Below are 23,536 nucleotides of genomic sequence, written 5' to 3'. Positions count from 1 at the left end.
AAAAAGTCTTTGATCACATGAAAAAAAACTTGAAAACACACACACACACACGTTCATTTGATCACAACAACGTCAGTGAGCCTCCTGCCTCCTCCTCCTCCTCCCTCCTCCTGTCTCCTCCTCCTCCCTACTGTCTCCCCCAGCCTTCTCCTGCCTCCTTGCCTCCTGCCTCCTTGCCTCTTGCTACTGCCTTCTTGCTTCCGGTTGACGCTGCTACGTTTGGTCCAGTGCTGCTTGCATTCGTTTCCGCTTGGCCCGCTGATGCCTCATCGTCTTGTATCGGTGTAGGAGGTGTTGGTCTGCTTCACCCCACCGCGAGTCATGGCAGGCGACGGGGCTGGTGGACGTGTCTTGCCCACTGCCACTCGGGCGGGTGGTCGGCGCATCGTCACTCGTCACAAGGTGTGTCTGTACAGCAGTTAGTTGCCCGACGCATCCACGGACCTGTCGGGCACCACCGGCCTGACAGACGGCTGCTGTTGTGTCGCAACTCGCGCCTTGACGGGGCCATGCAGACCTCCAGCGACCAAAAGGCCCGCGAAAAACAGATCAAAAAGGATGCCAAGGAGCGCGAAAAGCGCGAGAAAAAGCGCGAAAAGACCTCGGGCAAACTTGATCGCGAGCGCTTCCACGTATGCGCCGCGCCAGCTTGACTCTACAACTGCTGCTCGCAGCTTTCCCCCTCCATTATGTGTGGCCTTCCCACCTCACCTGAAACCATGCGGCCTAGACCATCCTCAAGCAAACCCTTGGCGCGCTCGGCGCCGTGCTTGCCCTCTTTGCGCTCTTCTTTGCCCTTCTCTATTTTCAAGGTGGCTGTTTGCACGCAACCCCCGCCACTGCGCACCCGGCACGAGCAACCGCCGCCACAGCCATGGCTTTTACTCTGTTGTGATTGGCGAGTGTATTCTAACCTTGGCCTTTGTGTACGCGTGCCCAGTGATTCGTCTTTCCGATCCTCGTGAAGTCGCCACCTGGCTCGGCGAGCTTGCCTATGATCACCTGACGGCTCAAAATATCGGGGCTGTATGTTGACATTGTGTTCTGGGCCACATCGTCCCCATCCGTATTTGCGCGCCTTGCATGACTAATCGGATCACCTTCACCGACGATAGGTCATCGCATTGGTTGGCCTTGTTAGTCTCACCTACTGGGCCTACAATGCTTATCAGCAGCGACAAGGTTGGAATTTGTGGACACAGTTGCGCATCCAACCACCTCACAGACCTGAGCGTACATTCTGCTCATCACTTAACCCGTCACAGAGCGCCTCAACATGAAGGAGAGGCAACGCCGCTTGGAAGAAGCCCACGAAGCGCTGCGGCAGCAGCGTGCCCGTGCAAAAGTTGAGGTTGGGCCTACATCTCTTACTCGCACGGCGCTGGACCACCCTAAACTGCTGTGTCTGGATGTCGCTCTCCCGGCGTACCTCCTTGCCCTTGCTCGCATTCACATGTCAAATCACATCTTGGGACTTGTGCCAGGCACAAGCACGACGCGCTGAATTTGAAGCTCGGACCCTGAAGGAACGCGGTCTTCGCGCCGAAGAGTATGAGCGCGAGGTTAGTGATGACGAAAAACCCTTGTTCGTGCTCGAGCGACCCGGGCCCTTCCCTTCATTCACCGCTGACCCTGCTAAAACTTAGGAGGCCGAACGTCTGGCCCAGGTGGCTCAGCGGGAAGCCGAGCTGCAAGCCCAGATCCAAGAACAAGAACAAATGCTGGCTGAGATTCACCGCCAAAACGAAGCCCACCGTGCCGTGAGCTCTGCCTGGTGGCAAGCACAAGCCGCCGAGCAGGCTCAGAAGAAAGCTGCTCGCAAGGGCAATTTGGGTCATGATTACGCACACTTGGATGCCGAATACGAGCGCGAGAAAGCACTCCGCGATTCAGACTCTAGCAATGACTTGGATGATGACGAAGATGCGGGTTAGCAAGCACCTGCCAGTTGTCTTTTTCCTTGTTCATCTCTCTTGAACTGGCGCCGCACGCGTGCACACACACTGATAATTTTTGTTTTTTTCTTTCCGTCAGAGCTGGAGCCCCTCGAGATTGAACTGAACCCCGCGCCGCGTGGTACGCGTTTGGAGCTGGAGCACAATGTCTGGTGGAACATGGGTACAGCTCAGACCCACGAGCTTGGTGTTCTGGTGGCGTGCGAGCGATGCTCCTTGGCCGTTGAGGTTACCCTCTCCGGCCGTTTTACACCCCAGAACCGCCTGGCCAAGCGGTGTTCCAAGTACGTTGCCCAAAAGCCTGTCATTTGCCTGCGCTCTCAAGTCTGCCGCAGCGCCGCTCAGGGCCAGCACCCCCGGACCGTGGCGGTCGTCGGTCTTGTAGGTGCAAAACGATTTTGCGTGCTGAATTCCGACCACAGCTCATCTTCGAGGGCAACAACCTTTTGGGGTATGTGTGTGCACAGTTAATTTTTATCGGATCACAACGCTTCAAGTTGTAGCGTCTTTCCTTGTCTCCTCACTGGCACAAAACGTGTCTATTGTCCATTTTTTTTCCTCCTTTCACGTTCCTTGTTTGCGCAGCTACATCGATACGGACGCCTGTCGCATCTTGGACGTGCTCAAACTCCGTCTGCTGGCTACCTGTCTCAAGTGTAATGAGGATGTCCTGTTTGCCAAATCAGCGGTAAGCTTAGTATCAGCCAGTCACGGCGGGATGCTGACCCAGTGCTCACATTCTTGTTCAATGGCTCTCGTTGTGCCACCAGGTGCGGGGCCAGCGGGTGGAAGCCAACTGTCACCACTGCCATGACAAACTTGCTCTGGCCGTTACCTCTTTTGTCATTACCACCTTTGATGACAGCGGGAAGGAGGTGCAGTTACCGGCCCTGGGCGCCTTTGTGGGTGATGGCAAGGGCAAAAGCCGCAAGGCCCTGGCACCGCAGGTCATGACTGAGGGCCGCGCTCTGCCGGACAATGGCGCCTGTCAACACTTTCGTAAATCGTATCGGTAAGTGTGACTCGTTAGTTGCGCGGCTCGTGATTCCTTTATTCGGGGGGCGTGTGTGTGTGTGTGTGTGTGTGTGTGTGTGTGGCCTTCGCGCGGCTTGCTGTTTTGTGGTTGTGACTTCATGCTTACTGAAATGCTCGAGTGTGCAGGTGGTACCGTTGGAAGTGCTGCGGTCGTGCGTATCCGTGCCCGGTGTGCCACGAGCTAGCAGGCTGTGAAGGGGCAATTGATGGCGTCTTGGCCAACCGGTAAGGAGTCTGCACTTTTGTTGCCTGTTGTTATGCGCCAACGACCAACCCTAAGCGGTGCGGCTATACTCGGGTGGAACGCGTTCCAACAGGCAAATTTGCGGCAAGTGCTCGCGGGAGCAGATGATCAACAACACGGCTTGCGAGGCGTGTGGAGCCAATCTCAAGGGCAAATCAAGCCGGGGTCATTGGCAAGGTGGCGACGGTGCTCGGTAGGTTTTCCTTGGCTGACAGCTCTCTCTCGCGCTCTCTCTTTTACGCAGCTTGATTGGCATCACCGTGGTTTTGGGTTTGCCGTGCGTTGCTTCGCAGGGACACATCCAACTTGAGCAGCAAGGAACGAAAGAAAAACCAAGGCGTGAGCCGCAGCGGCGTCCAAAAGACGGCCAGCAAAAAGTCACAACGGGTGGGCCCCAAAAACAAGGGATAGTCAACAGACAACCACGAGATCAGCTTGATCCCTTTCCCTCTCTCTTTGGTTTAGGGGTTTTTTTTTCGAACAACACGGGATTTATTTGGCAGTCAGCTGTGTGTGTGTGTGTGTGTGTGTGTGTGTGTGTGTGTGTGTGTGTGTGTGTGTGTTTTCTTTTCTTTCGGGACAATTGATCGATTCACATGTGCCGAGAAGACGTGAGTACACACATCTTCCCCACCGCAGACGACAATACGAAACAGCCTCGAAAGGGAATAAGGAAGACAACTCGATGCCTTGTAAAGATTCCCTTCAACCCGATGCTCTCGTGCCCAACATGAGAACGAGTGGGTGACGGCAAAGCGCGTGGTAGGTGCACAAGTGTGTAGTTTGCCTTGGCCGGCAGTCAAGTCACACGTGGACCAACACAACCGCAATTATGACCGCGGGGCAACATTGGCTGGGGAGCGGCTGGTTTACTGGTTCTCAGCCGCGCAGCCCTGGGCAATGATGCCAGTGTCACGGGTGCAGCGGTTGCCGACCTGGCGGCACCAGAGCGAGTCACGGGCATCCGAGGCGGCGGCGCTCCACTCGTGGGCCTTGATGTCGGAGATGAAGGTGTGGAAGGACTCGATACCGGCCTTGCCAAGGTTGTAGGTCATGTCAGTGAGGACGGCCTCAATGCAAGAGCACTGGCTGCCAAAGACGGAGACGGCGCTGGCGGCGGCGTTCTTGACCTCACCCTCGAGCAGGGTGGTGCACTGCGACTCGGACAGGCTAGAGCAAAGCCGAGGCAGAGAATGGATGAGCAGTGGTCAATAGAGAGATGACAAAGAGAAAGAGAGAGCGAGAAAGAGAGAGCGAGAAAGAGAGAGAGCACGAGAGATAAAAACAAAGCGAAAAGAAAGAGAGTGTGAAGAAAAGCACACTACTACACAAAAGATTGGAGTGGTTCATTCATACATAGGCAAAAACAATCACCCCACTCATTGGTCTTTCGCTTTACGTCATTGCTTCTCTCTTTCTTTCCTCACACACACACACACTGGGCAAGCCAACCTCCGTACACACACAAGACACGACACAAGAGAAGGTGGCCCAACTTGCTGCCCCACCATCCGTTGGGGTGTTGCTGGCCCATCCCTCTCGGGTTCGGGTGCGCCATGCCACGAAACGTTGCTGGAGGTGGCCAGGATGGCAGCCACGACAAGCACAAAGGAACACGAGAAAAAAAAAAAAGAAAAAGAAGAAAGGTGCACAACAGCAAGACGCCCAAGCAAGAAGACGCAGGCGCAAAGACAAATCAGTCGGAAGGGTTGTTTGTGGCGCATTGGACTGACCAGCCACCATCGTTGTAAATCTTGTTCCAGTCACCGCCAACCGACTCAATCTTCTGCTTGGCACCCGAGGCATCGAGGTTAAAGCCGTAGCAGATGGTCTTGTGGCCGGTGGTGTCCACGTAGGTGCAAGAGCGGAAGCCCTCGGCCGACTTGATGAGGTCCAGGGCGCTCTCGCAGGCGCTGGCGGCAGCGACCAGCATGGTCAAAGCAATCACGCTCTTCAGCATCTTGATGGTAGGCAAATGCAGAAAATAAAAACAACTACGCGCAGAGGCGACCCAAGCAGCACCGCAGTGAGTGGCGACGCGGAGAGGAGAGGGAGCCGCGAGCATCCAGAGAAATTGATAAAAAAAAAAAAGGGCAGCCCCGGGGCGAGGGGATGAAGAAGAAGAGCGGGCAAGGAGGCGAGGAGATGGAGAGGAGATGGAGAGGCGAGGCGAGCAGGGGAGGCAGGAAGACCAGGAAGAAGGGGGCGATGCCAAATCAAATCACCAAACAGCCAGTCATACCTCTCTTTTGCTTTTGGAGGAAAATGGAGAGAGAGAGAGAGAGAGAGAGAGAGTGGTAATCAAAACAAGATCTTATTCAAAGAAAACAACTGTTCACAACATGTTTTTATCAACTGTTATCCAGCACTGATCTATTATGACAACACCTCTTTAAAGCGAATTTCAGAGACAAGGGTAGAGTTAGTGCGTGTGTGTGTGTTTTTCTTCGACCAATTGCTTGGCATGCTGCTGACGTGTGGGCTTAACCTGCTTAACCCGCTTAACCCCTTTAACCTTCACCTCAACCTTGAAGGGACCTTAACAGTAGGCCCTGACATGGTTGAAAACGGCAGCGCAGCAGTCGGCACAGTCACAGCAAGGGTTCTGCGGGGGTGTATGGTTCGCCATCTCTGTGTATATGTGTATGGGTGTGGTAACAGTGACGACAAGACATGACATGACACCCACCCAGCGATATCTATGCGCGATCCTCTTGGGCCTGTCTGATTCCATCAAACCGCCGTTACCGTCAGCCTCTCCTCTTGACTGTATGCTTGCGTGCGTGCGTGCGTGCGTGAGTCAGTCGATGTGTGTGTGTGTGTGTGTGTGTGTGTGTGTGTGAGCGATCGTCCCACCTTCCGCGCTCACTCACTCACTCACTCACTCACTCACTCACTCCACTTACTCTCTACCCGGAGCGAGCTCCGGTTGCACATCATCCATCGATCAGTAGATCATCCTGTCAAAAAACCCACATGCACTAAAAGCCCTAAACGCCACAAAAAGCCACTAAAAGTCACTAACATGTAAAACAATAAAAAACAATAAGAACAACAGTCAAGCAAGGAGAAATACATGTATAGGGGGCAAAGCCAAGCAAGGCGTATGTCAAGTAGGAAAGCAAAGGTAGTAAAGGTTCAGTCCGGAGTCAGACCAAAACTCGAAAGCGTGGAAAAGGGGGAAAGGGGGGAAAGGGAGGGATCTCGCCCACTGATGCGCGCATTTTCTTCCTCTGCTTCCTCCTCTGCTTCCTCCTCCTCTTCCTCCTCTTCGTCCTCTTCCTTCCTCTTCCTCTTCCTCTGTCCTCTTCCTCTTCGTCCTCTTCGTCCTCTTCCTTCCTCTTCCTCTTCCTCTTCCTCTTCGTCCTCTTCCTTCCTCTTCCTCTTCCTCTTCGTCCTCTTCCTTCCTCTTCCTCTTCCTCTGTCCTCTTCCTCCTTCCTCTTCTGCTTCTGCTTCTGGGAGGTTTCGGCTGCCAGATCGGGAGATCGAGGGACCGGAGATCATGATAAACGCTGGAGCAATCGGCCCGGTGGGGCGGTCTTGTTCTTGGCATGGTGGTGGCGGTGGCGGCCTTGTTGCTAGTTGTGGAGGGCGTCGAAGAGACGGCGCGCGCTCGATTCTTTTCTGGCTCCGACGGCAGTCTACACATTGAAACACTGACGCAGGAGCCCGTGTATATCAACGGTGTCGACGTGCTGGCCCAGCTCGCGGCCCAACAGGCTCAAATCCAGTCTTTGCTCCAGCGCATGGAATGTGTTCCCTCTTGCTCGGCCTCTACAACGGGCCACCATGGTTCCACAACGGGCCACCATGGTTCCACAACGGGCCACCATGGTTCCACAACGGGCCACCATGACGTATCAACGACCAGCCCCATGTCGACAACCAGGCCTCCGATGACGACCACGCGACCGGCAACCACACGATTGACAACTACCACCATGCCCGATTTCTTGGGCTGCGATCTCTCGCAACTGTCCCCGGTGGTGAGGCACTTGACAAAGAGCGTCCGCTGGATATCCTGTCCCTCGCTGACAGCGCAAGATCTCTCAATTCTCGCGAACCTCAGTTCAATCAATGGGGATTTGATTATCAAGGTAATATTGGGCTCCACCGCATGCATCAAAGGTTGACCTGTGGCTCGATCAGATGGTTGCTCACCACATGCTGGTCTGACAGGATACGCAACTCACCAACTTTGATTATCTATCGAAAATGTCCTTTGTCGGTGGCGTCATTGAAATCACGGTATGGTATCCATGACCGTTTTGTTGCTGTCAACTGCATCGCCCCCCTCTGGTTCTTTCTTTGATGCATGCTCGGGCCTTGGGGGTTTCAAATTTGCCCAGGACAATTCCGAGCTCACAAGTTTGAATGGGTTATCGAATCTGTTCAATACAGCCGGCGACGACATACTGATTTCGGTACGTGGTTTGGCACAACGCACTGAGATGGCTGATCCTGTACCATGGCCTCGGCCAGGCCATTCAACCAGGCCACCAGCCTTCTTGAGCCACCATAAAAAAGAGCATTCTGCATGCTAACCCGCTGTCAACGGCCGGCATTTGCAGTCCAATCCAAAATTGTCTGTGATCAACCAATTAGACCACCTGTCCTACGTGGGCACCTTGAACATTTCCGTACGAACCTCCCATCCGCATCTTCTGCCTATTCGCGTTGGCAGCACGCACGCATGCATGACAGCTGCCTACCCTTGTGCCCCCGCGAAATTGCTTGTGTAGAATAATAATGCCTTGACCAGCATCTCTGGCCTGGATCGACTTCACACCGTCCACAACACCCTGAGCATGAATGTTAGTTGAGGCATGACTTCATCGTGCCGCGTTGTTGGGACAGTCTCTTTGCCTCACAGGCTTCAACAACTCACAATGTCTTCAACTTTTAGATGAACCCGATGTTGACGACCATCGCTGGGTTCATGGCGCTCACCGTGATCGGCGCAAGTTTGGCCATCAACGTCAGTTCAGCTTTGAATTGAGCACATGACTGCTCATTTCGCCCGTTTATCGCATCCCGGCGATAATTAATTGCCCATTCATCTCCTTTCTGTAGAACAATGCGAACTTGCTACAGATCGATGGCTTTAACACCCTCACCCGCATTGGGGAGCAACTCAACATCAAGGTTCGCCCTCGCCCTCGTGTGCACCGGCCACTACCAGCGTGGAAGTATCGCCGGACCTCATGATCCCCCTGTCCGCATATAGGATAACTTTGATCTGGCCGAAATTCAAGGCTTTGAGAACCTCACCTCTGTGGATGCGTATGTCCAGGTTTGCGGCAACAATGACTTGAATGCATCCTACATTGCCAAGTTTGAGGACCTGGGAAATCAAAGTGCGCCAGACCAGTCCGTCACCACCGCGGGCTGTCCCTGCACGATACAATAGAGTGCCCACTTGCTCCTTTGTCAAGCAGAGAAATTGAGAGTTTCAGAGCTTGAGAGCGAGAGAGCTTGAGTGAGAGAGAGCTTGAGAGTGAGAGAGAGCTTGAGAGTGAGAGAGAGCTTGAGAGTGAGAGAGAGCTTGGAAAAGAGCTTGAGAGAGAGTTTGAGGGAGAGAGCTTGAGAGAGAGCTTGAGAGAGAGCTTGAGAGAGAGCTTGAAGAGCTTGAGAGAGAGCTTGAGAGAGAGGGCTTGAGAGAGCTTAAAGATTTAGAGAGAGAGATGAATTGGTTTGGTCGGTTTGAGAGAGGGAGAGAGACACACACACCATACGAATTACAACGAAAGTGTAACCTTTGATACACAAAGACGTGCATACCATGACAACCAACACACACACACACACACACACACACCCCTCCCCAAAAGGGCAGCTGCAGTCCTGTGGGTACGGGTTGAACGGATACGGCAGCCGATTGGGGGTTCAGCTGGAGCGCTACAACAGCCCTTATAATGGGTGTGGGAGGTGGCCTTGTGGGCTGAGGTACACATCGCACCCGGCTACGGCAAGGTGAGTGATACCAAACCTCAAAACACCCAACAACACCCAAAACCACGAGTCGAGTCGCTGCTGTGTGTTGGTGGTGGTGGTGTTGTGGGCGGTATTTTTATTTTTCTCGACCCGACTGCACCCTTCCTTCCTTCCCTCCTTCCTTCCTTCCTTCCCCTTGTGCTCACTCACCCTTGCTGTGCGCGTGTCAACAACCCATCTCTCCCCCACCAAATCAATCAAGTTGAGCAGCTTGAACACTGTGATCCAGCACCATGGGTTGCCAAGCCAGCAAAGCCGTTGAGACGTCCGAGGGCAACAAGCCAGAGGTACGCCCCTTGTTCGTTCCAGCCATGCTGCCTCTTGGTCGATGCGTGCACTCAATGTATCTTTTCGCTGTACGGCTTGACGAATTTGGTGCCAGGCCCAGCCCGAGGCGTCGGCCGCCCCTGTTGAGGACAAGCCCGCTACCGCTGAAGCCGAGCCCGCACAGACCGAGGCCGAGCCCGCGCAGACCGAGGCCGAACCTGCTGCTGCCGCTGCCCCAGCCGAAGAGCCCTCCCCCGAGGAGGCTCTCAAGCTCGAGCTCCTCACTACAGAGGGCCTGCAGCCCGTGTATGAGATCATCACATCCAAGGACAAGATCATGGTGAGATATGCACGCCTGCCCTTGGCGCTGACCCCGATGTATTTCCGACGACATCATCTCACATTGCGGCTTGCCTTGACCTGCTGCAGGACGTGTGGAACGCAGCCGATTTCAATGGCAATGGTGGCTGCAGCTTGGCTGAACTGGACCGCTTGGTTGAAGCCAAGGGCTGGGAAGTGAGCAAGCCCTCTCTCATGCGTGCCTACAAGCACACCACCCTCAAGGACGGCGACGGCGATCCCTGGTGTGTCTACCGTCACAAGTCGCGGGCTGCACACGCTTGCTATCGCCACACAACGCACACCTGGCGCCCCGTGTCTCGCTCCGCGCTGCTCACTCACCGCACTCTTGTGTGGTGTCCGCAGGGTTGAGAAGAAGGAGTTTGCCGCGTTCCTGCGCAACCTGTTCTTCTATGAGCGTCTCTGGTCCATTTTTGATGAGCTCGATGACAACGATGATCGCCGCATTGACCTCAACGAATTTAAGGCTGGCATGGCCAAGCTGGGCAGCAACATGTCGGATGCCCAAGCCGAGGCGGAGTTTGGCAAGATTGATCAGAATGGCGGTGGCAAGATCCTTTTCAAGGAGTTTTGCGATTACATCATTGCCCTCAGCGGCGCCCCTGCACTCGTCATTGAGTAGAACACGCCACTCTGCACAGCGCTCCCAGACCCTTACCATGCACTTGCGCAGGGTAGTGGGCCATCGACTTCTTGGCACTCGGCTCTATAATCTGCATGTGCTTTTTATGGCGTTGACCTCAATGCCTCAATGCGGCCATATGTATTCAGCCAGCGGTCTCTCATTCTGTTTTCGTTGTTCATTTTTTTCAGCTCCCACAAAGTGGAGGCTTTGTGATCACCTCCGTGTAAATGAATGCGTTCAATTGATTTTGTTCGAGTAAATTCCCAGCTTTCTTGCAGTGTCACGTTAATCGTCGACTCACCTTGATGATCGTGCTCAGCACTGGGAGTCACGTGTCGGTGCCATCAGACACCACTCTCACACAATTCCGAGCCGGGTCTCACGCCCCCAAGCTTGGTCGTGGCAGGCAGGCACTAGCTGCCCTCCAACCACCACACTTCGTCCCCGTGCCCCTCACAACCCAGAAGAATCAGGTCATGCATGTAATACATGGCTTGCCAATCTAGATAATGGGTGCCAACCCATTTGGGGCTGCAACACTCCCGCCCATGCTTCGCCGATTGGTCGTAACTCCAGAGCCATGCATGTGGGTCCCGCTCCCGACTCATGAGTCGCTCATCATCGAGGCCCAGTCCAAGGAACAATCGCCGACCGGCTGCATCACTCCATTGCTTCACTGGAATGCCCAATTGTTCCAAGACCCGGCCCAACTCCATGTCGTCGGCAAAGGTGTCAAAGTTGTGGATAGGATCCCGAGCAGCATCATCATCAACCAGCTCCCCTTCCTCCACCTCATCTCCGGCCACTTCTGCGCCATGACGAGCCTCGTGGTCTTGCAGTGCGCGACCCAGGCGTCCCAAAGTTGCTTGAGTCAGGATGGTCCCAGATCCCCCCGAGTAATAAGAGACGTTGTGGCCTGCGTACTGGACCTGATAGCGGCGCCCCAAGAAGGTGGCGTTGGAGGGCCCGATTTGCCGGGCCTCAAGCAGTGCCGCAAGCTGAGGCATGTTCAGGTAGGTATCGTCATCTGCGCGTACAAATATGTCAAAAAGGGTCCCATAGCCCTCGTAGAGCCATTGCCAGACGGCCCGCGACTTGCGCCAGAGGTAGACACGGCGGTCGCGTTGGCCCGGAATGGGAACGTATAAAAGTTCGAGCGACGGCTCATCGTTTCGGGTGGGCACGGTCACTTGGCGCAAGCGCCCGTTGTGTGGGTTGGGCAAGACCAGAACCAGATGGTGACAATACTGGCCCCATGTGCTGAGAACGGCGCGCGTGCGCGTGTGGAGTTTGGCGGGATGAGCCATGAGCCAGCACAAATAACGATGCTGGGTGCCTTGCCGAAAGTCACGCGCTAGCCGAGCCTGCTTGGGTAAAGGCGTCAACAAGCTGGTGGCCGATAGATCGGAATGGCTTGTGTCGTTGGTCTCAAGTCTGGGACCCGGAAATGTCCAGTCCACGCCAAAGGCATGGCGATCCAGTAGCTGCCGACAAAACTGGTTCCCCTGCCGCGGGAGCGCCGAGAAGCAATGATCATTAGGACCGAAGCAATGGGAGCGAGGGACTGGCAGTAGCAAGCAAAAAGAAAAGGACCAACCTGTGGTGCCATGGCACAGTCGGCGAGACGCCACGTAGCCTGGACCCCCCCACGAGCGTGCCAGCGCGACAAATCAACATGCGGTTCCAGACATTGGCCCGACGCACGGTGTCGGAGCTGAAAGAGGGGCGCAGAGGACCCGGCGCGAACCCAGTCCCAGTACATCATCTCGGTGGTGTCGACGTGTTGATGAAACGCACAGGGAAGGAGGACGACATGGCTTGGATTGGTGGGGCTCTGCCCCAGACAAGAAGCGTTATCCAGTTGCAGCGACAGCATGCCAGTGGACTGGTTGTATACAAAGTTCTGCGAGATCCACCGCGGCGATCCAATTTGGTGTCGCGCATAGCCGTGGACGTGAGAAGGGTTGCAAGTTTAGGGCGAACAAGCTCAGGACATGGGCCAGGCGAGATGGCGGATTCACCTGAGTGGACGGTTGCTCATTGTAACAGTACCAGAGCTTGAGGCGCCCGGCCTCATAAGTGTCAAGGCACAGCAGGGACGTGGCCAGGCGAAGGCGACCTGGAGGTACGGTCAGCTCGCTGATGGGATCGCCATTGTAGGGCCGGTCATCGTCGCCATCATCGCCCTCCTCCAAGCCGTTGGCGCTGGTTGTCGTCGACGGCTCGGGCACGCTTGGATGGTCGAGCGAGAGACCATGATCGAGCACCACACGGTCAGCGCTCAGGTCGGTCAGCACGGGAATGTTCTGCCGCTGCATAAGCAGCCACGCCCCGGAGAGCAGCAACGCCACGCCCAGCAGCGCCACCAACACCGCCGATCGGACGCTCGGCATTTGGCCGGGGGATCAACAGGAAAAAAGGAAATGGGCACCTCGTGGTGGAGGAGAGGAATGGAAAAAAAAACCTGACACACCACAGTCCCTCCTCTCGTCACTGCTTTGCGTCTAATCCATGGTCCTGCACGTCTGGAAAGAATGCTTGCCGAAGAGAATACAGTCCCAGCTCCCCACTTCCACCCATCTCATCACCGATTCCACCCCCACACCCCCACCACCACGGCCACGTTCAAGACGGTCGCCGCGCGTCGCGTCTCTCTTCCCTCTATCTCGGCTGATCCGACTTGCGCTGCCCTGTGTCCGCAGCCGTTGCGCGCCACAAAAAGTATTCTCACGGTGCGCTTGTAAAGTAAATTACTTTATTTCACGGTAGGAGACTTGGGATTTATATATTTCCATGGTCGTCGAAATACTTTACATCGTCTTCTTCACAGTTCAGCAGCATCCAGTGTTAACACCTGAGAATGCATGATGTAATCCAAAAGTATAATACTAATGGATTATGGCCTCTCAAACTCTCTTTCCCTCAAACTCCCTCAAACTCTCTCAAACTCTCTCAAACTCTCTCAAACTCTCTCAAACTCTCTCAAACTCTCTCAAACTCTCTCAAACTCTCTCAAACTCTCTCAAAATCTCTCAAACTCTCTCAAACTCTCTCAAACTCTCTCTCAAACTCTCTCGCTGTGGGACGAGAGAGAGAGAGAGAGAGAGTGTGTGTGTGCGTTGATCTGGTCATTGACGCCACTTGGTGCCTCTGGCTGCCGCTCTCGCTTGGCTGCCTGCTCGTGGTGGAGGCTCGGAACGTGTGAGGTGCTGTATCTGTGGACATGGCTCGTCTTGTGCTTTTGGCACTTGTGGTGCTGGTTGCGGCTGTGGCTGCCAACCCGGCCAGCTTGGTGGCTCAGGCTGCCTTTCGCCTGCAGCCGACCATGGCTGCCTTGGAACACGAAATCCATCGCCGCAGCCTGTGTGGTACGTCAACGAGCGCATCCCATGCCCCCCTCGTCATCTCGGCACCACTATCCTGGCCCTCGATGTGCTATCTTCAAGCTTTTGATCTCACTGCTCTGGCTTGTTGGTAAACGGCTTGCGTAGACGTGGCCATTTCAGATGACGATGCCACCATCGCGGGCATGAGCCTCGTTGATATTTGCAATGACATCGTCAGCGCGTGTGACATGACCAAGCTCTTTGAGGTGTGTGACCCTGCCAGTGCTCACAGTCTCACGCTTGCAGGCTTCAGCCCTCGTCGCTCATCGGATTGGCTGTGTTGTTCCGCCACCTGCAACCAACCAGTCGCTTGGCTGTGTCAGCAAGGTCATGGAGAGGCTCGCCGCCCTACAAACCGCTAGTACGTCCTGGATACGTCAAGGCTTTCTGATTTGACACCTACCAACTCACCCTTGCCATCCTGCTGGGTGCCACGCGGCAGTCTCCCCAGCCATTACAGACTACTGTCAACTCGACGGAGATGATGATTTGGGTAGGCGGTGACCGCGCAGCCCTGCCCTGTTTATGCTCTTGTTGTGTCATTGTTCATCGCCTCGGCCCAAACTGATCGTCGTCGGCTGACCCGACCGGCTAGGTCTACCCTCTTGCTTGGACGATGCCAAGTGGTTTGCCAACCTCACCGCGACATACAGCCAGGTCGGTAGGCAAGGGGATGCGTGCGAGCCCCACGTCACGCCAATCTCCTCAACGGCCAATCAATAGGGTAGCTCGTGCCTTGTACTGTTCTGCATCGGCTGACATACATGGACGCGTGGTAGGAATTCCGTAGTCTCTTTGACTCTCTCTGCGATGTCGACGGCGAAATGAGCTGCCTGGAGCGGTTCATCGCGCTTCTGGATTCGTGCGGCCTCGACGAGATTGTCAAAGACTTTGGCATTGTATGTTTGACCTAGCCTGGTCACCGTTGACCCAGCCTGGTCACCGTTGACCTGAACCCTATAACAAAACCCCATTCTTCCTTTCACGCCTTGCCTTGTCCACCACAACCTTGCCATGCATTCTTGATAGATGGATCTTTCCTTTGTTTTTGCCACGTTGGAGACTGTTTGCCACAAGGCTCCGGATGGGACCTACTGCGGTGCCAAACAATTTGGTGCGTCTGCTTAGTCGGCTCAGCTTGTCCAGTCAGCTCAGATTGTTCAGCTATATGGCATGGGAAATGCTTGCACGCTGTTCAGAATCTTGTCCTCCTACTCATGCGTACACTCCTGGGTGATAGAGGTCATGGAGATGGGCTTTGTCGAGGGTGACGCGGACTCGCTGCGAGCTTGCAACGATTTTGTGCGTCCGAAGCCACTCGAGCTAGCCAGCATATCTATCTTGCATAGTCACTCTATCGAGTCTGACGCCCGCCTCGCATCATCTCGTAGAATTGCACGCCCGAGTGCCGCGATTACATGAAGATGCTGCGCGATGAGCTGGGTTGCTGCATTGCGGAGACCTTGGAGATCCAAGCGGTGATGGCCGATCATCTTGACCCCTCCCTGCTCGACATCATTCCCAGCGGATTTTACGCGGTACGTGGTTTACATAGCCTCAAGCATCCAAGATTTTGCAGAATACACCTGCAAGCCTCGGCCAGCTCATGCCCCTGCTGTACGCGCGCGTACAGGGTGACTATTTTGCAGTCTGTGACGTGACCGCGCCCACTGAACCGTGCGACAAAGAGTTTTTTGATATGCTGCACTCCAAGTCTTCTCCGGCCCCGTCCACCCAGCCCACCGCCGATGGCGGCAAGAAGAAGAAGAGCAACTCGGCCATGGCCGTGACGGCCGTGACGGCCGTAGCTTGTGTCCTTGCTGTGGGGGCCTTGGTCGCCTACGTCGTCCATCGTCGCCGCAGCGCGCGCGTCGACCTCGCCTACCAGCCGGTGGGTGACATCCAAAATGGCGCCTTTGACAGCGACGACGATGACGAGCTGCTAGCCGACCCGCCGTTCTTGGACCGCAGCAACGAGCTTGCCGGCTCCTCGGAAGCTTGAAGGAGAGACGCATCTTCAAGGCGTGCTTTGTCAATGATTTGCAGCTCTTCTGCCACTCTTGCAAATGTCTTGTGCCTGTTTTCTTGATATTCTATCTGTTGTTCGTGCATTTGTCGGAATAGCCAGCCAGCGGCTGGTGCGCGTGTGCGCACGAAAGCAGGCTGCCCTGCGCCCTGCGCAGTGAGCTCATTGTATCTTGCGTGGAAATCCATCCAAGTGTTCAACTAGCCAGCGTCAGTCCCAGCGTTTCTGATCTAAGTGGGAAGAAAGCGACACGACCCATCGACCACTGGTGCCGTAGAGCCACCCTTCCCTGTTCCCGTTCTCTCTCTGACCACTGAAGAACGAATCCGTTCGTTATGCCACCTCAATAGGGAAGTTATTGTTGAAGATATTTAACTTATTGTAGATGCTCCACGATATGCAATAACATTATTTGGCTAGTTTGCGTACCAAAAATAAAAGATATCGACGTTGGCTTGTGATGCTGTTCTTTTGTGAGAGAGAGAGAGAGAGAGAGAGAGAGAGAGAGAGACAGAGAGAGAGACAGAGAGAGAGAGAGAGAGAGAGAGAGAGAGAGAGACAGAGTGTGTGAATTGGTTTGAGAGAGAGAGAGAGGAGAGAGACGAGAGGTTTCATTTCGCTGGAGCGTTTGACTCGAGGACGGAGGAATGGCGGATACTGAGGTCTGTGATCGCATGTCGTACGACATGGGCGGAGGGGAGGGGGCTGGGGGTTGTTGATAGAAGAAGGATCAGGGAGTGGATGGGTGGATGGTTCATGCTTTGGGATCGTCTTCTGGCGTCAAGGCTTGAAGCGGATGGAAGGATGGACAGTGTGTGGGTGCAGAAGGAAATTGTTTAGGTGGAGGCGGTGTCAACAATGGGTTTGGGTCCGGGCGAGCTAGCAGCGCTGATCGCAATCACTGGTCGTCACGGTGCTCGATGCTTGTGGTCGCGCGTTGGTAGGCACGATTGGCTGCGGCCCGGGCCGCGGCCCTGGAAATGGCCAACCTTTTTCATAGCGATGTGCTGGGCGGCGGCAGCGATGAAGTGAGTCAATTCTTCTTGCCTCGACGCGATCCAGGCGGAACAAACTAATCTTCCTTCACATTGCGCCTGTAGCCGTCACCAGCGGCTGTGGACGAGGATGAGGAATCAGAGGAGGAATACAATGCCCGTCGTCGCCGTGAAATGATGGCTCGCCGTCAACAGCGAGGCCCCGCCACGGTTTGTGCCAGCTTTGCAATCACTCCTTGATCGTTGGCCGTTGCCGCGGCTCGAACAAGCCATGATCTCACTGAAGTGCCCATATCGACGGCACTCCTACTGGCAGCGCATGCCACCGTTCTTTGGGGGAGTGAGTGACGATGATGAAGAGGAAGAGGAACAGGAAGAAGCTGAAGACGCAGCGGTAGAGCCGTCTGCGGAAGAGCGCGCAGATACGGATGACAATGATGCGCCAACTTCAGGCAAATCCGCAGCTGGGACTGACACAGATGAAAGTGATGATGATCGGCCCTTGCGCCCACCCATTTGGCGGCCAGGCCGACCTGCTGCGGTCGAGCCTGTCGTTACAGCTGAGAGCCCGGCCAAGTCACCAGCGACGGTCTCGCCCACTGATGCTGCACCCTCAGGTTCGGGCACATGTTCTGTCGGTCTCTGATCCGGCCGTGATGTTGCATCCTGCTTCATTCTCAGTGCTGCGTGCTCTTGCTACTTGCTTTCTGTCCCTTTTCCCTCGTGTTTTTTTTTTTTTTTTTTTTTTTTTTTTTTTTTTTTTTTTTTTTTTCCCGGTCTCCATTGCCTCGTCTTATTGAACCTCGCATCATGATTTGTAGTTGGCCAAACACCAGTCCAAGTGGAGGCTCTGCCCATCGATGTGAAGGAAGCGATTTCCGAGACAGACAGTCATCCCAGCTTTATATGTACCGAAGTGTTCTACTCGACTTTACCTCCCTTTAGCATTCTGACCGCTGATGGTCAACTCCAACAACCAGTGGGGCGTCTGGCCCCAGCCCCACCCCCATCCGTTCTGGCCACGCTTCCCGCCGACCTCATACGTGCGCCCGAAGCCATGGTTGGACCCGCAGTCGTCAGCCACGATCACAGCTGGCGTTTACTGCACCACCCTCGTTTCTATGCCCCAGACCACGCGACCCTTGATCAGCACGCTGCCGAGAAATTGGCCGCTGAACAGCGTGAGCGTGAGGCGCAGGCTCAGGCCGCGGAAGCCAAGGTCAGCTGTGCCCGACGCTTTTGCTTCATCGCTTTACAAGCTCATTCCTGTTGCCCACCTGACTTTTTTTTTCTTTTTCTCTGCATAGCGGTTAGCACAGGCACAGCACAAAGCGGAGCAGGAAGCAGCGGCCGAGGAAGCCTTGCGTCTGAAGCGCGAGGCCCAGGAGCTGGAGCAAAAGTTGGCAGCGCTCAACGCGGCGCCAGACGAGGAGGAAGATGAGGAGGAGAAGGAGAAAGATGAGGATGAGGATGAGGAGGACAAGAGTCAAGATCAGAGCAAGGATGACACCCAGGCTACATCTGCCGTTGATCAAGAGCACGATGCTTCCGCAGACTTGCAAACAACCGCCCCTTCTTCATCGCAGGAAAAGGACAGCCCCTCTTCAGACGCGGCACAGAATGCAACATCGAGTGCGCAGTCCAAACCTGCACCAGCGCCTAAACCACGCCCAGCTGCTGCTTCCACAAACCGCCGGCCATCTGTCAGCGGACCAAAGCCTGCGCCCAAGCCCCGCCCGGCATCGGTGACGCTGAGTGAGAGTGGTGAATCATGTGACAAAACTGGCAAGGCTACCGTCTCAGCACCCAAACCAAAACCCGCCGTCAAGCCCAAGATGGTGCCGCAACGAGCCCCACCCGCAGCCCCTGCCACATCTACGACGGCGAAAGAAACCTCTTCGAGCCACGAGGCAGCTGCTCACACAAAGAGTGTCAAGAAGCCTAATGACAGTGCCACGACCAAGCCCAAACCGACACTCGGCTCCAAGCCCACGGCCACCACACGATCACCGGGCAGCCCGGGCAAGACAAAAGCAAGCACGGCCAAGAGTACGACCGGGCATCATGGTGCCAGCCACCACAGCCGCCATCACAAAGCCACGCCGAGTCGCACTCACTCTGGCACGAGCACACCCGGGGCCTCAGCGCCCGCGAGCAAGTCAGGCACCCGAGCTTCGGCGCGGTCCCCGGCAGGAGGCTCCTCCAAGACGAGCTCGCGAGGTAGCTCACGAGAGGCTTCACCGAATCGTCTCAGCTCGGCCAAGTCGTCGGCGCATGGTCCATCGTCGTCGACACTTCGTCACAACAAAACCGTGCATGCGTCGCCTTCCGACCACAAGCCCAAAGTCGCGACCACCAAGCCCAAAGTCACGAGCGCCAAGCCCAAAGTCGCGAGTGGCAAGAGTAGCGCCACGGAGGGCAAACCCAAATCGACGTCAAGCTCGACCAAGCCTGCCGTCACCTCTGCCAAGCCTGCCGTGGCTGGTGGCCGAAAGCCCAATCCTTTTGCCAAGGGCAAGACCGGTGCCAAGTCGGCGGCCAAGCCTGCTTCCAAACCAGCCGCCTCTTCAGGGTCATCATCCTCCCATCCCTCAACCAAACCGACCAACGGTGACGCCTTTGTCGATCGGAATGCGGTACGTCCATCAGCAGCGTAGTAGCACTTGTTGATGTTGCACTTGCTCATTGTCGGCAGGCACTTGAATTTTCACTCTGTTATCGCCGGGTGACTGATGCTGTTTTCATCCCTGATCCCTCATCCAGGCCGGGCACCAGTGGCGCAGCCGAGAAGAGCTGGAGCGTCCAGCGGACGAGGAAGAAACGCGCAAGCGGCTCGAAACGGGTCTCAAGTTTGACTTTAGCTTCAACTAAGAGTGTCTTTGGCGCTCTGCTTGAGCTTTCCACTGGCGATCCCGCTCGAGCAGCGGGGTCGAGGCACATGATAAACTTGTACATGTATTTTTCAACTGATCAATGCATTAGAACTCTACTTTCGACTCGTACCACTTGCTCTCTCACTCTACGATCCCTTTTCTGATCTGCTCTACTCTCGACTCGTATGACCTTCTCTCACCCTACGATCCCTTTTCTGATCCGCTCTCCTCTCTCCTCTACACCCTCTCTGCTTTACTCTCGCTTCTACACCCTCTCTGCTTTACTCTCGCTTCTACACCCTCTCCTCTCCCCTTTCTCTAACCGACTCATGAGCCTCTTTTTTCTCTCTCCACTTACCGACTCGCTGGCTGACCGCACACACACACGCACACACACACACCCCACCCTCGAATTTTTATTTTTTTTCATTTTTTTCATTTTTTTAATTTGTCTGTTCGTTTGGTTGTGATTCGGAAGTGGGGCGGGCGATAAAGGGCAGCGGGAAGGAGGGCAAGGGAACAAGTGTAAGGGGGTCGGGGGGGGTCGGGGGGGGAGGTTGGGAGGGCGTCTTTATTCAGTGTTGATCGGACCTCACTATGGCTTTTTATTGGGGTGTAGTTTTGCCAGGAGTATCGAATCGACACCGTTGTGCTCGGATCACCTCCTCTGTTCCGTGCAGAGTCCACCGTCAGGATGGGGCGCTTATCGGTGCTGCGGCTGTCGATGGCTTGGGTGGCGCTGGTTATGCTACTGGCGGCTGCCTATGCAGCGCCTGTAGGCACACCAAAGGAAGAGCCTGCTCCTCCTGCTCCAGTACGTGCTTGCCTTTCATTTTGCTGCCTGAAGCTGTGTGCTGGTGCCACGTCACGGGTGGTGCACGAACCATGCTTGCAACGCAGCAAGACACGCAACCCTCACCGCCTGATCCAGCCAGCGAAGACTTGCCAGACATTCACTTGGCCGCAGATGTACGTTCGTCCACCGTACTCACCAACCACCCTGGACCGTCGCTGACTCGTGATGTTCGCTGCCCTGGCTCGCTCAAATGGCGCAGGTCGTCGATTACGACGAATATGATGATGAGGATGATCAATGTACGATCTTGACAAGTCGCGCTCTCGGCGAAATGTGCGTCCTCGCTGGTGCTATACATTCATGGCCATGGATGTTGCCATAGATTACCAAGAGCAGGAGCAGGAGCAGCAAGAGCAGGAGCAGGAGCAGCAGGAGCAGCAGGAGCAGCAAGCGCAAGCCTTGGGGAATGCCAAGGCCGACCAAGCTCCCGTGCGTGCCGAGCCAAAACCCAAAAAGCTGTGGCCGAGCGTTGAGGAAATGCGCTTGCTGCGTGTGAAAGAATTCGACAAGGAGTACGAACGCTACGAGGAAGAAACTGCCGATCAGCTAGTCAAGGATCCCAACATGGCCAAGAGCGTCCTCGAGGCCCTTCGAGCGGTATGGGCTCTTCGTGTGCTCCTGGCCTCCCTATCCATGCTTGAGGCAGGATGCGATGTTTCCACAAAGATCCTCACTTTGGTGTCTGCAAATAGAACAAGGATGACAGCGTGGCAGAAAAGGCTGTCGAGGCCCAAGTGGCCCAAAAACTGCAGCGTGGCTTTCGAAGCCGCTTGGATGAACAGGTTTGACTCACACACACACTCCTCTGTGATTCCAGCCTCGGTTAGCAGGACAGGCGCAAGCAATTTTTTTGGGAATGCTAAACACCTGTCTATCTTCCACAGGTACTGGTCTCATTCGGTGTGCCATTTCGCAGAAGCGCCAAGTCATTGAACGGATGCGCCGCGCCGCCAAGCGCGCCGACAATACTGAGCCAGAGCGACCCGATCAAGCCAAGTTTGGCGACAAGGTTCGCCTGTGTTGTCGTCAGTCTAGTTTATATTGTCTCTGGATTCAGAGCCTTGCTTTCTCATTCCTGAAATACCTTGGTACGCGCTCCAGGGTGAGGGCTCTCATAACGAGGCCTTGGTTCGCAACGTGGTTGAGAAGCGTGTGCGCCTCATGGGCCAACTGGATGAACGGAGTCGTCAGGCTTTTGTCGAGCACATGATGCAGCGTGAACTCGAGTTTCGCGAGCGCATGAAAGCCACCACCAACGCTGCGGATCGTCGTCGTTTGAATGAAGAGCATCAAAAGGCCTGGGCCGATCTCAAGAAGCGCCGCGACTTTCAGCCGGTGCGCGACTTGTAGCTTTTCCTTGTATGCCTTCTTCAGCGTGCCAGGGCTCAAGGCCTGAGATTTGAGGTTGATGTCAATTGCTTGCACAGGGTCACCGCGACCAGCTTCAGGAGGTCTGGGACAACATTGATGGCATGAAAGGCCAGAAGTTCACGCCCAAGGTCAGTCCCTCGCAATGCACCGCAAGCGAACAACGCGCCTGCGCCCTCACCCAGCGCCGGGGGGGGGGGGGGTTTTCAGCATGCATGACAGCAATTCGGACCGTCGGTGGGATATTCAAGAGGTGGAAGCGCTCGTCAATGCCGAGGCCACTCGTCTACACACGTAAGCATGCGCCTGCCAGGCCATGTGGGCTCTCATGTTCCGGATATCATGCACATTGTGTATGTTTTGAGACGTTCCCAAACCTGGCGAGGCTGATCCTTGTATGCTGGTCACGATGCCATGCCTGGCAAATCGATGTGATGTCCCCATGCAGGATTGAAGATTTTGTAGATGAGCAAGCGGTTGCCTATGAGGCCGTGCGCATGCGTCAGGCTTTTATGGCAGATGTGGATACTAACAAGGTACGTATTCTACTTCTTAGACATGGCTTGATGCCAACGAGCTTGTTTACATATCCTTTGTGGACTACATGTGGGCTGCCCTCTTGACCCCGCTGTGCTCAACTCTGGGGATTGGCAAATCTCTGCAGGACGACATGATCTCTCTGCAAGAATTTATGCTGTTTGCAGCCAGCAACAGCTTTGCCGATAGCAAGAACTGGACGGCCATTGTGGTGCGATTGCGCTTGGAATGTCGAGCACGCTTCTTGCCCTTCTATCGTTGGAATCATGTGTTTAGTGCTGGCTAAGCTGACAGCATGTGCACTTGGGTGATAGCCGGAGTTTGATGACGCTTCTCTCGAAAAGTTCCGCGAGCGCGTCGAGGCTTTGAAAGAGGATCGCGATGGTGGTGCAGTGCCGCAAGGGGTGGCCGAGACGGCTGACCTTGTGCAAGCCCGCCTGGCAAAGGAGCGCAGTACGTATGGGAAAGGCAGACCCACTTGTCCAAAGCCGTCGTGATGATTGCTACGCACTGCATGCGCATCTGCTCTGTCTCTCCACTTGTTCTGACGGCGGTGCGCCCGCGCTTGGCAGGCGATGGTTTTAAGCGACTGCAAAAGATGCAGGCAGATCATCAGGAACGCATCAAGACGCGTCGCGCTCAAAAAATGGCTCATTTGGCGCGCAAGAAGCGGGCTGCACAAGAACCACCGGCCGAGTAAGCCACAGCGTTGGTTGCGTCTGTCAACGGGTCGCTGTCAACGGGTCGCTGCGTGTCGCCACTTTGTTAAACTCGAGCCCTGTGCAGACAATTGAAAATATACACGGTTCAGTTACTGCTGTTTAATTATCTCCGCCAAAGTGCGGTTTTTTTTTTGGTTCAGTCGCGCGAGAGCCAAGTTTTCCTTCCCATGACCCTGCTCGGCGTGATCACACCAGCTGCCGAGACCAATATTTCTATGAGGTTACAGATTGACTCAGGCCTGTCGACATCAAGGTTGCAAATGTGTGCCTTGTGAACCAAGCAACTCTCGTT

The 23,536-nt window shown here is 55.1% G+C and overlaps 9 protein-coding genes across 9 annotated transcripts in view; 5 read left to right on the top strand and 4 right to left on the bottom strand.

Moving 5' to 3' along the window:
• MONBRDRAFT_28461 (uncharacterized protein) overlaps positions 1 to 1,239 on the bottom strand; it is a gene marked incomplete at both ends in the record, with an annotated part of 3,739 nt that extends 2,500 nt beyond the window's left edge. Inside the window, 5 exons of the mRNA XM_001748844.1 lie at positions 132 to 299; positions 445 to 517; positions 712 to 839; positions 915 to 1,002; positions 1,152 to 1,239. Of these exons, the coding sequence (XP_001748896.1) occupies positions 132 to 299; positions 445 to 517; positions 712 to 839; positions 915 to 1,002; positions 1,152 to 1,239 (545 nt within the window). The remainder of the gene's footprint in view (positions 1 to 131; positions 300 to 444; positions 518 to 711; positions 840 to 914; positions 1,003 to 1,151) is intronic.
• Positions 1,240 to 1,718: 479 nt separating this feature from the next.
• On the top strand, positions 1,719 to 3,483 carry MONBRDRAFT_28460 (uncharacterized protein; the record flags this gene model as incomplete). The annotated part of the gene is made up of 8 exons (XM_001748913.1): positions 1,719 to 1,929; positions 2,035 to 2,239; positions 2,341 to 2,406; positions 2,541 to 2,643; positions 2,726 to 2,967; positions 3,117 to 3,215; positions 3,308 to 3,427; positions 3,450 to 3,483. The coding sequence occupies 8 exons, from the start codon at positions 1,719 to 1,721 to the stop codon at positions 3,481 to 3,483; spliced, it is 1,080 nt and encodes a 359-aa protein (XP_001748965.1).
• A 326-nt stretch (positions 3,484 to 3,809) lies between these two features.
• MONBRDRAFT_38498 (uncharacterized protein) lies at positions 3,810 to 5,219 on the bottom strand. The gene is made up of 2 exons (XM_001748843.1): positions 4,968 to 5,219; positions 3,810 to 4,404 (listed from the first exon to the last, which is right to left on the bottom strand). Exons 1-2 carry the CDS (start codon positions 5,192 to 5,194, stop codon positions 4,104 to 4,106), a joined length of 528 nt encoding a protein of 175 aa, XP_001748895.1. The 5' UTR covers positions 5,195 to 5,219; the 3' UTR covers positions 3,810 to 4,103.
• A 1,567-nt stretch (positions 5,220 to 6,786) lies between these two features.
• MONBRDRAFT_33892 (uncharacterized protein) lies at positions 6,787 to 10,738 on the top strand (the record flags this gene model as incomplete). The annotated part of the gene is made up of 12 exons (XM_001748912.1): positions 6,787 to 7,332; positions 7,415 to 7,483; positions 7,585 to 7,659; positions 7,807 to 7,875; positions 7,978 to 8,049; positions 8,142 to 8,213; positions 8,309 to 8,380; positions 8,463 to 8,605; positions 9,459 to 9,516; positions 9,612 to 9,836; positions 9,926 to 10,080; positions 10,202 to 10,738. The coding sequence occupies 12 exons, from the start codon at positions 6,787 to 6,789 to the stop codon at positions 10,476 to 10,478; spliced, it is 1,833 nt and encodes a 610-aa protein (XP_001748964.1). The 3' UTR covers positions 10,479 to 10,738.
• Positions 10,739 to 10,894: 156 nt separating this feature from the next.
• MONBRDRAFT_11105 (uncharacterized protein) lies at positions 10,895 to 12,874 on the bottom strand (the record flags this gene model as incomplete). Its single annotated transcript, XM_001748842.1, has 2 exons — positions 10,895 to 11,986; positions 12,503 to 12,874. The coding sequence occupies 2 exons, from the start codon at positions 12,872 to 12,874 to the stop codon at positions 10,895 to 10,897; spliced, it is 1,464 nt and encodes a 487-aa protein (XP_001748894.1).
• An 830-nt stretch (positions 12,875 to 13,704) lies between these two features.
• MONBRDRAFT_28456 (uncharacterized protein) lies at positions 13,705 to 15,869 on the top strand (the record flags this gene model as incomplete). Its single annotated transcript, XM_001748911.1, has 9 exons — positions 13,705 to 13,849; positions 13,973 to 14,073; positions 14,174 to 14,228; positions 14,463 to 14,524; positions 14,647 to 14,766; positions 14,897 to 14,981; positions 15,108 to 15,169; positions 15,259 to 15,405; positions 15,501 to 15,869. The coding sequence occupies 9 exons, from the start codon at positions 13,705 to 13,707 to the stop codon at positions 15,867 to 15,869; spliced, it is 1,146 nt and encodes a 381-aa protein (XP_001748963.1).
• A 400-nt stretch (positions 15,870 to 16,269) lies between these two features.
• Positions 16,270 to 16,651, bottom strand: MONBRDRAFT_28455 (uncharacterized protein; the record flags this gene model as incomplete). The annotated part of the gene is given in 2 exon segments (XM_001748841.1): positions 16,270 to 16,557; positions 16,577 to 16,651. 2 exon segments carry the CDS (start codon positions 16,649 to 16,651, stop codon positions 16,270 to 16,272), a joined length of 363 nt encoding a protein of 120 aa, XP_001748893.1.
• Positions 16,652 to 17,159: 508 nt separating this feature from the next.
• MONBRDRAFT_28454 (uncharacterized protein) lies at positions 17,160 to 19,759 on the top strand (the record flags this gene model as incomplete). Its single annotated transcript, XM_001748910.1, has 5 exons — positions 17,160 to 17,505; positions 17,710 to 17,948; positions 18,039 to 18,107; positions 18,196 to 19,524; positions 19,652 to 19,759. 5 exons carry the CDS (start codon positions 17,160 to 17,162, stop codon positions 19,757 to 19,759), a joined length of 2,091 nt encoding a protein of 696 aa, XP_001748962.1.
• Positions 19,760 to 20,388: 629 nt separating this feature from the next.
• Positions 20,389 to 23,328, top strand: MONBRDRAFT_33891 (uncharacterized protein). The gene is made up of 13 exons (XM_001748909.1): positions 20,389 to 20,575; positions 20,662 to 20,730; positions 20,817 to 20,856; positions 20,940 to 21,214; positions 21,310 to 21,399; positions 21,435 to 21,626; positions 21,719 to 21,952; positions 22,045 to 22,116; positions 22,239 to 22,279; positions 22,434 to 22,521; positions 22,650 to 22,733; positions 22,837 to 22,975; positions 23,095 to 23,328. Exons 1-13 carry the CDS (start codon positions 20,456 to 20,458, stop codon positions 23,220 to 23,222), a joined length of 1,572 nt encoding a protein of 523 aa, XP_001748961.1. The 5' UTR covers positions 20,389 to 20,455; the 3' UTR covers positions 23,223 to 23,328.
• Positions 23,329 to 23,536: the final 208 nt, after the last annotated feature.

Source organism: Monosiga brevicollis, genomic scaffold (genome assembly GCF_000002865.3).
Source record: "Monosiga brevicollis MX1 MONBRscaffold_26 genomic scaffold, whole genome shotgun sequence".
Classification (NCBI taxonomy): domain Eukaryota; class Choanoflagellata; order Craspedida; family Salpingoecidae; genus Monosiga; species Monosiga brevicollis.
The sequence above is the reverse complement of the archived record's forward strand: the minus strand, read 5'-3'. Positions and strand labels throughout refer to the sequence as shown.